Source organism: Capsicum annuum, chromosome 9, assembly GCF_002878395.1.
Source record: "Capsicum annuum cultivar UCD-10X-F1 chromosome 9, UCD10Xv1.1, whole genome shotgun sequence".
Lineage (NCBI taxonomy): Eukaryota > Viridiplantae > Streptophyta > Magnoliopsida > Solanales > Solanaceae > Capsicum > Capsicum annuum.
In genome coordinates this window covers 202,949,893-202,960,448 of record NC_061119.1, presented here as the reverse complement: position 1 = coordinate 202,960,448, position 10,556 = coordinate 202,949,893, and the positions used below count along the sequence as shown (strand labels likewise).

The 10,556-nt window shown below is 34.3% G+C and overlaps 1 protein-coding gene across 1 annotated transcript; it reads left to right on the top strand.

Moving 5' to 3' along the window:
* Positions 1-6,885: 6,885 nt before the first annotated feature.
* LOC107842069 (protein NRT1/ PTR FAMILY 6.4) lies at positions 6,886-10,284 on the top strand. The gene is made up of 5 exons (XM_047396438.1): positions 6,886-7,283; positions 7,385-7,505; positions 7,595-7,812; positions 8,210-8,751; positions 9,164-10,284. Exons 1-5 carry the CDS (start codon positions 7,281-7,283, stop codon positions 10,059-10,061), a joined length of 1,782 nt encoding a protein of 593 aa, XP_047252394.1. The 5' UTR covers positions 6,886-7,280; the 3' UTR covers positions 10,062-10,284.
* Positions 10,285-10,556: the final 272 nt, after the last annotated feature.

Here is a 10,556-nt window from a genome sequence, read left to right as displayed (position 1 = left end):
AATTTAAAGATTTCTCTTGTGCTGCATATTCTCAAGGAAAATTAATTACTAGACCATTAATAATTAAAATGGGAATTGAATTCCCTGCATTTTTTGAATGTATACAGGGTGATATATGTGGGGTCATTCACCCTCCATGTGGACCATTTAAGTATTATATGGTTTTAATAGATACATCTATAAGATGGTCACATGTATGTTTATTATATACTCGTAATTTGGTATTTGCGAGATTACTTGCTCAAATAATAAAGTTAAGAGCATAATTTCTAGATCATACAATAAAAACAAGTCGTCTTGATAATGCTGGTGAATTTACATCCCAGGATTTTAATAATTATTATACATCAACTGGAATAACAATTGAACATATGGTTGTCCATATTCAAACTCAAAATGGTCTAGCAGAATCATTGATTAAACGCCTCCAATTAATCACTAGACCAATGCTTATGAGAACAAAACTTCCTATTTCGATGTAGGGTTATGCTATTTTGCATGTAACAACTCTTATGCGGATAAAGCCCACAAGTTATTATAAAATCTCCCTATTAGAGTTGATTTTTGGTTAAGAGCCAAATATTTCCCATCTAAGAATTTTTAGATGTGCGGTATGTGTTTCAATTGCTCTATCACAACGCACAAAAATGGGTCCCCAAAGAAGATTTGAGATATATGTTGAATATGAATCTCCTTCTGTTATAAAATATTTGGAACCTATAACTGCAGATTTGTTTATGACAAGATTTGTTGATTGTCATTTTGATAAAACAATATATCCAATATTAGGGAAAGAAAATAAGCAGCTGAAAAAGGAGATAGACTGAAATGCATTATCACTATCTCACTTAGATCCTCGTATAAATAAATGTAAACTAGAAGTTCAAAAGATATTTCATTTGCAGAACATTGCAAATCAACTGCCAAATGCATTCACTGACCTATCAAGAGTTACAAAATCTCAGCTGCTAATGTTCTCATTCAAGTTGATGTCCCGGAAGAACAATTGACTAATGCAAATGAGTCTAAACCATACTTAAAATATGGTAGACCAATCGGTTCCAAAGATAAAAATCCTTGAAAAAAAAGAGGAGCAAATTATCAAAATAATCGTAATATGGAGGAAGCTACTCAAGAAGAACATCAAGACGTAACAATTGATAAAACCTCAGAAGAGGTTCAGGTACCTGAAAATGATGAAAATAAAGTGATCTCGATCAGTTATGTCTCATCAAGAAAAATATGGAATCAAAATGATATAATTGTCGACAATATTTTGCTTATAATGTTGCTAATGAAATAATGAAACAAGATGAGGATTTTGAATCCAAATTTGTCGAAGAATGTAGACAGAGAAATGATTGGTCAAAATGAAAAGATGCAATCAAAATTGAATTGGCTTGGCCTGAAAAACGTAAAGTTTTTGGACCTATAGTCCAAACACCTGAAGGTATAAAGCCAGTGGGGTATAAATAAGTTTTTGTGCGAAAATAAAATGAAAAAAATAAAGTCGTAAGATATAAAGCACGACTTGTGGCACAAGGATTTTCTCAAATACCTGGCATTGATTATGTAGAGACATATTCTCCGGTGGTGGATGCAATCACCTTCACATATCTTATAAATTTGGCAGTTCATGAACGACTTGATATGCATCTGATCAACGTTGTCATGGCCTATTTATATGGATCATTAAACAGTGTATTTATATGAAAATTCCTGAAGAATTCAAAATGCCTGATGCGTATAAAAATTCTCGAGAAAATTATCCAATCAAGCTTCAGAAATTCTTATACGGATAAAAACATCTAGGACACATGTGGTATAATCGCCTTAGCGAATACCTATTGAAAGAAAGGTATAAAAATGACCCAATATGTTCTCGTGTCTTTATTAAATGGTGTGGATCTGAATTTGTCATAATAGTTGTATATGTTGATGACTTGAATGTCATTAGAACTCCTGAAGAGCTTTCAAAGATAGTAGAATGTTTGAAAAGAAAAATTGAAATGAAAGACCTCGAAAAGACAAAATTTTGTCTTGGTCTACAAATTGAATATTTTACGAATGAAATCTTTATCCATCAATCCACATATACTGAAAATGTTTTAAAGAGACTTTATATGGATAAAGCACATTCGTTAAGTACCCCGAAGATTGTGCGGTCATTTGATATTAATAAAGATTCATTTCGACCTCATGAAAATGATGAAGAACTTGTTGATCTTGAAATATCATATCTTAGTGCAATTGGGACATTAATGTATCTTGCTAGTAATTCACAACCAGATATATCTTTGCTGTAAATTTGTTAGCAAGATTTAGTTCTTTCCCAATATGAAGACATTGAAATGGTATTAAGCATATATTCAGATACCCCCGAGAAACTATTGATATGGGACTATTTTATTCAAATGAGTTCGATTAGCAATTAATTGGTTATACAGATGCAGGATATTTGTCTGACCCACATAAAGGTCGATCTCAGATAGGTTATTTGTTTACATGTGGAGATACAACTATATCATGGCATTCAACAAAATAAACCATGATTGTAATATCTTTAAGAGATAAGAGCCATTCATAAAACAAGTCGAGAATACATCTGGTTGAGGTCAATAACTCAACACATCTAAGAAACATGTGACCTTCCTTTGAAAAAGAATATTCCAACAATATTGTATGAAGATAATGCCACATGCATAGCTCAATTAAGAGGAGGATACATCAAAGGAGACAGAACAAAACACATTTCACCAAAACTATTCTTTACACATGATCTTCAAAAGACGGGTGAAATAGATGTTCAACAAGTTCGTTCAAGCGATAATCTAGCAGATATGTTCACTAAAGTATTGCCAACATCAACCTTTGAGAAGTTGAGATACAAGATTGGAATGCGTCGTCTTCAAGATATTAAGTGATGTTTTTATCGGGGGGAGTAAATACGCGATGCACTCTTTTTTCCTTAACCAAGGTTTTATCCCACTGAGTTTTCCTGGTAAGGTTTTTAATGAAGCAACAAACAATGCGTATTACAAACAACTATGTAGATCCTATTCTTTTAGTTTTTCTTATACATGGACATCCAAGGGAGATATTGTGAATAAGTGGCTAGTGGCTGCCCATGTGGACCATTTACTGTAGCTTACCCATATCTCCAAGGCTATAATGCCTATATATATCCCCCACTTTACATAAAAAAGACATTCAATCAATGAAATACTACTACTAAAATTACTCATTCTATTCCCTTCGTTATATATATTTAAATCTCTTTCTATTTCTCTTTCTTTCCTTGTAATAAATTTTATTCCATCTTTATATTACAATAGGCATGACATTTTATCTAGTCCCTATAATTATTTTTTGAGTAATAAGTCAAATTCAGATTTTTAAGGCTGGTTCCGTAATACCATTGCAAAACGGTTTCAAATACATAGATGATTCCTTTAAAGAAGACACGCCTAAAATCGATAAGAGATTATAAAACATAAAACCCAGAAAAATATTCATGCACAATGATGGCAAATATATTTATTGATGTCAATTAAAGATATTTATTTATGTCAATTTGCCTCAAGAACCAATTCTAGCTCAATTGGTTTTGTTGAGGGTACACATTTTAATCAAATAATTTGACGAAGCAAGGGCTAGGTAACTCCACTCCAACTCTTATCAAACATACTATTAGAAATTATTAGTGAATACAATGATACTCATTACGAAATGTTCGGTGATTATATTCTCACAAATATTTTGATCGAACCAATGAAAAAAAATAATAATAATGTTTTCACACAGAAAAATTAGGAAGCTTCTCAGTATTACAATGACTATTTGTTTCAATTTGTAAATTTCTCATTGATTTGCTATGAAAAAGTCTCTCTTTCTAGTAGTGAATACTCAATAACTACGTTACCAACTTAAAATTCTAAATTCGTCTCTGATATGTGCCGATAAACGGCTGGAAGATAGCAAACAAAATTGATGGTGAAGTTAATATCGGAGATGAACATACCATATAAAACTTGTCATAACTAGTGCTCAATAATGCAGCCATTTTTTGCTTTTGGTAGCCAACTATGTACTACTTATAATAGGCACAATTTTTGGACGAAGCAACTGCGTGCTATGCACTACTCCCTTATATTTAAGGTGTGTTCACTGTACATGAAGGAAAATGTTTTCAAAATATAATTGATTTCTTATTTATTTTTTTGTGTCTGACACGTAAATAAAAAAATATTATTCTAAGAATATTTGTAAATACAAAGACTATGTGGGGTGGTGGGAGATGGTCTAGGGGTTTCGGGATGAGATGAGATGCATTGGAGGATGGGAGGACACAATCAATGTGAAATGTCACTTGTGAAACTTGTTTTCTCTCCTTGTTTTCTCTCCTTGCATTAGAAAAGTTATTTTAAGGAATTGTTTACCAAAAGAAAATGTTCACAAAAAATTTGACCAACCAAATCAAACATGAGAAAATTGAAAAATATTTTCTAAAATATGTTTATCTTTGTGCCAAACTCACCCTTAATCACTTTCTAACATCTAAATATATATAGTACATTTGAGATCAACAAAATTCGAAAAGTGAATTTTGCTAAATTATACACATCTTAATAAAGAATTCAAACTCTCCCTAATTATTTTCCTAAACTATATGAACAGTCAAACAAAAGCACATAAAATGAAACAAAGTAGTATATTCAATTATAGTGGAACTACTAAAAAAAGAGAAGGAATTAGTGGTGTACAAATGATGTAGGCAGATAAATTTATCTTTAATCTTATTTAGCAACGAATTAACGATTAATTATCAAAAAAAATTATTAGCTACGAGCCAGAATTTGGTTTATGATAGATTAACGAAGAAATGCGTACCTAATTTTAGTTTTTCTTTTTGGTAAAATTCACCAAAAGAAGAAAAGGTAGTGAGTATAATAGATATTTTTGGTAAACTGCCATAGCCCGTAATGTAGCTACTTCCAGAATTTCTAAAGATAGCATTATACATGTGTCATATGTGCTATAATTAGTAGAAGGGACCCCAGTACAGTGCTTATGGGTCTGGGAGTGGTATAGAGATGACAGAAACAGAATTTTTATTGAAGAAATTTAAAATATGAAAAAATAAATACATAAAGAAGCCAAAGAAAGTTTCAGCATGTATCTTTTATATATACATTAAAAATAATTTTATAACATTCCATTGAAAAAGATTCGAATGAACCCTCGATCATACCTAGCTCCGTCCAGAATATAGGGAATATCCAGACAAAAAACTTTTGGCCAAGACAAAGGAAAAGGAAATATGACTATGCATATAATTGACCAATCAATACATATTGTGGTGGACCAAAAATCATCCAAAAATCTGCAACATAATCAGTTTTCTTTTAGAGATTCAGTGTTTACGATAAAGTTGCATTTTCAAGATATATTTAGTCGGCATAACGCCCCAAGCTCAACAGCATACACGCTTTTGTATAGGTGGAGGCGTTTCATTAGTCGGCATAATTTACAACTATAGATGCGATTTCACCTAGGCAAATTCAAGATTTAAAATTTATGTGTTTTTATATCGGCTTCATGCATATATATACGTGATATGACAAAAGTTATTGGGTTCATGTGAATCGTAGCTAAGCCTCTAGATCCCCTCCCCCCTCTGGTTTTACCATTCCAAGTATCAGTAGAACCAGAATTTTCACTCCTTTAAAATATAAATGAGTAAACACACAGAAGCAGAATGAAATTCAATATTTTTAACTATATATAAATAGTATAGTTTGCCGTTGAAGGAGTTTCGGATGAACCCTTGCCCTGCCTAGCTCCTCCCCTGCCTTCTATAGCACTTAGTTCAAGTGGCAAGGTTGAGGGACTTGTGACTTAGGCCACATGTTCGAACCCTAAACTAATTGTGACACTCCAGCAAAAAACACTTAGTTCAAGTGACAAAGGTTGAGGGACTTGTGACTTAGGTCCCATGGTCGAACTCCTAAACTAAGTATGACACTTGAGTGAAAGAGGACAGAGAGACAAACCTGTTATCCTTGAGTTTCAAAGACTATTGCTGATCCTATGGATTAAGTTCAAATGAATTTCTCGATCATCCAAAATAAAACATCAGTCGACATACCATTTAGAGGAATACTACACGAAAAAAAACATAATTGATGCTTCATGTATCCCTCCACACACATTTGTTTTGTAGAATTGAGGTGTGACATATTTATTTGTTGTTGTGCAATTTTATCTTGCATAACTTAACCGTTTTAGTTCCATCAAAGACCTTACCTTTATTTTACTTTGCATTCCTCAAATTGTTGACAAGTACAATCCAACAATAATAACTAGACTTAGTTTCAAATAAGTTTGATCAACAATCTCATCAATTATAAATTCAAAAGAGTCAACTTAAAGGAGGATTTTATATTATTGGGATTCAAGAATTTCCCCCTTTTAAGTGAAGTTCGATAATTTGTCCACTTTCCACATGTTATTACCTATTTGAGATCATATATATTAGAGCCTCAAACTCACTAGATGATAAGGAAAAAAGATTCTCAATTTCTTAGCGTTAATGATAAAGTTACATTCAAGCTTGGTCGGCGTAACGCCTGAGGACTTAGTTCAAGTGGCAAAGATCGAGGGACTTGTGACTTAGTTCACATGTTTAATCCTTATGTCAAGCGGACTAAGCCTGATATCTAATTGGAGAAGGATAGTTTCAAGGGTACGATCGGTCCCAAGTGGTTGGCCACAAAATTTACCACAAAATGATCAGTAAAGTTTGTAATTTGTCCACTTTCCAATATACACATTTTGTAACTTATTTAAGATAACACCAAATCCAAAACTCACAAGATGTGTAAATTTTGTAAAAGGAATAAGTAGGGATAACCAAGAGATTCTAGCAACTTGGTCCCAATAGTGTTGTTCTGTGGAGATAAGAAGCACTTTCAGATCAAAGAGAAATGACATTTTTTCAATCTTATTCCTTTGTGGGGTTTGCTAACTTTTTGACCACATAATCATCTTGCAATCAGTCAGTCAGTCAGTTACCCTCCTGATCTAGAAAGATATTTAACATGAAATTCTGTTGTGTTAATGCCTACCTTTTCCAACTTTTTGCCTAATCATTCATTCAATTTTTCTCTACTTTTTTTGGCCTTATATATACATCTTCCTTCCTTCATTCCTTATTCATCATATTAACTATATTCTCTTCTATCTCATTTCTCCCTTGTTAAGACAAATATTCCACTACAATGGTAATATGCTAAACTTAACTAAATTCACTTCATTTTAAGAAGGTGAATGTTTTCATGCTTATGTATCTTATGTGTGCTTTGTTTCAATCATTCATTCACAGGTTTTGGTTCATAATCATGCTGAAAAAGATGGCTCAACTGATGGAGCTCTAGTTGATTTTCGTGGAAATCCGGTTGATAAATCGCGTACCGGAGGATGGCTTGGTGCAGGGCTCATTCTATGTAGGCTTTAACTACCATGAAGTAGATTTTGTTTTTCTTGAGCATCAAAAATGTTTGTCATGGTCTAAAACTTAGTTGTTCTGTTTCAGGTACAGAGTTATCAGAAAGAATATGTGTCATGGGGATATCGATGAATTTGGTGACGTACTTGGTTGGAGATTTACATCTTCCATCTTCTGATTCTGCCAACATTGTTACTAATTTCATGGGCACACTCAACCTTCTTGCCCTGCTTGGTGGTTTCTTGGCTGATGCTAAACTAGGCCGTTATGCAACTATTGCAATCTTTGGTTGCATCGCTGCTGTGGTAAGCTTAAACTGTTAGTAAGTGCACGCCTTTATTTTACTTCATGATGTTGTCAAAGTAACTCCTCACTTGTGGTTTTGATTCGTTTCCTTTGAAACAAACATGAGGAAGTTCTTTTTGCTAATGAGTGGCGGCACTGAACACAGAACCTCTGCCTGCTCTAATAGCATGTTGAATTGTCTGACCATCTCGGCTAGATGTTGAAGTTGTTAAAGACAGCACACTTTCAATTCTGTTTGAACTTCTGAAAGCGTGAAGCTTGCTTAAATGAAGTAATTAGACGGTTAAAGTGTCAGAGAAAGCACGCTTCTGAAAGCGTAAAGCTGCCTTATTAAGTAACAAAGCAAGAAACTTGTTTAAAACATACAGCTAACGTGATATGTTTGTCTATAACCAGGGAGCAACACTATTGACACTTGCAACATCCATCCCAAGTATGAAGCCTCCCGTGTGCGACTCAAGATCGAAGGGCCACTGCATCGAAGCCAGCGGGCAGCAGCTCATTCTCCTCTTCGCAGCATTATACACCATAGCGCTCGGTTGTGGAGGGATCAAGTCCAGCGTATCCGGTTTTGGATCGGACCAATTTGATTCATCAAATCCTAAAGAGAACAAGGCCATGATATACTTCTTCAACAGATTCTACTTCTGCATAAGCCTTGGATCTTTGTTTGCTGTGACTGTATTAGTGTATATACAAGACAATGTTGGAAGGGGGTGGGGGTATGGTATATCAGCAGGCACAATGGTACTAGCGGTGGCTGTTTTGCTTGGTGGAACATCATTGTACAGATTCAAGAAGCCAGAGGGAAGTCCTTTGACTATTATATGGAGAGTTTTGATCTTGGCTTGGAGAAAGAGAAAGCTTTCTCACCCTTCTGATCCTGGATTCTTGAATGAATATCACAACGCAAAAGTGCCACATACAAAAATGCTAGGGTGAGATTTATATTTAACTCAAAAGGTTTCTAACTTTACTTTTAAACATTTTAAGAAGGATGGGCCAGTGAGTAGGGAAAGGGAAAGACGCAAAATACATAATAGGCATATTCCGTTGGGCTAAACTTGCCCAAAGATACTCTTATATGGTGTGATTTGTTTGTCTTGGACCAAACACACATCTTTTTCCCCAAAAAACCTAACATTTAGAGTATCTGACACTTTAAGAAACTTCTTTTGTACTTTTCACATGGGACTTTGTTTGGTAAAATTTGGCATCTTCAACTAGATTTTAACTGCATGAACTTTTATAGGATGAAAGCAAGAAACAAATGAATCACAATGGCAAATTAGAAGCATCTATTCTTGATTTTCATATAGAAGCTAATCAGTGTGTTCCTGTCATCAACAGGTGTCTCGACAAGGCAGCGATTCTTGATGATTATGCAGCTGCAGATGAAAATAGAAACAATCCATGGATAGTATCAACAGTTACTCAAGTCGGAGAAGTGAAAATGGTTCTTAAGTTGATTCCGATATGGTCCACGTGCATACTTTTTTGGACAGTTTATTCTCAAATGAATACTTTTAGCATCGAGCAAGCTACCTTCATGAATCGAAACGTTGGCAAATTTGGCATCCCAGCAGGCTCCTTTGCCTTTTTTCTCTTTATTTCTATACTCTTGTTTACGTCCATAAATGAAAGGGTCACCGTACCAATTGCTAGAAAAATCACTGGCAATAGACAAGGACTCACAAGCCTTCAAAGAGTTGGAATTGGACTAATGCTATCCGTTATTGGTATGGTAGCAGCAGCTATTGTAGAAAAGCAACGAAGGGAAAATGCAACAAAACACAATTATAGCATGAGTGCATTTTGGTTAGTCCCTCAGTTCTTCATTGTTGGTGCTGGTGAAGCTTTTGCCTACGTAGGACAACTCGAATTTTTCATCAGGGAAGCACCTGAAGGGATGAAATCAATGAGCACAGGGCTATTCCTTAGCACCCTCTCAATGGGATTTTTTATGAGTAGCTTGCTAGTGTCAATCGTACATAAGGTAACAAATGGAAGCTGGCTTAAAAGCAATTTGAACAACGGTAGGCTAGAGGACTTCTACTGGATGCTAGCAGTGCTAGGAGTACTCAACTACTTGGTTTTCCTCGTTTTCTCATGTAGACATCAATACAAAGCGCAAAACCTTAGTACTACTCTTGAAGACTCAGAAGAAGAGCTCAAGAATTGGAACAATACGAGCATCAATGACAACGCGGAAAAGAATCCTAATGATGCAGAAAAGGAGGAAGTCTAAATGTTCAGCCATGATCTTAGATAGGAGGTTCGAGGCCTCATTCTTTTCTATAGTTTGTATTATAATATATGGTATTCATTTCGTAGTGGCGATGTGTAGTATGTCTGTTTAGACATTAAGGTTTGTGTATTAGTTAAAGAATGAGAGCTGATATATGATAATTTGCATAATCACAAAATGTGATTTTTGGCATAGTAATAGAAGAACAATTGTGGTTTTTGAAGATCATTTGAACTTGGTTACTTTTCTTTTCTTTGATTATAAGCATAACTAGAAGCTCAGCTAGAGCTAGGGGCATTACTGAATTCTAAGTAAACCACCTTTGTTTCTCATCCGTAACATTCAGCTCGAATTCAAAATCTCTAATTAAAAAGAGTGCCTATGACTGCAATACTACTTGTTACTTGTTAATGTGATATTAGAGATATGAAAAATAGGCATGTTCAAGAATCAATTCGAATCGAATTTAGTCATTATCGAATTGAAATTTCAAAT

Excerpts from the sequence above, each read along its gene's own strand:
- LOC107842069 (XM_047396438.1), top strand. Across the intron at positions 7,506-7,594 it reads TGGTGCAGGGCTCATTCTAT|GTACAGAGTTATCAGAAAGA; the intron begins GTAGGCTTTAAC and ends GTTCTGTTTCAG. Across the intron at positions 8,752-9,163 it reads CCACATACAAAAATGCTAGG|GTGTCTCGACAAGGCAGCGA; the intron begins GTGAGATTTATA and ends TGTCATCAACAG.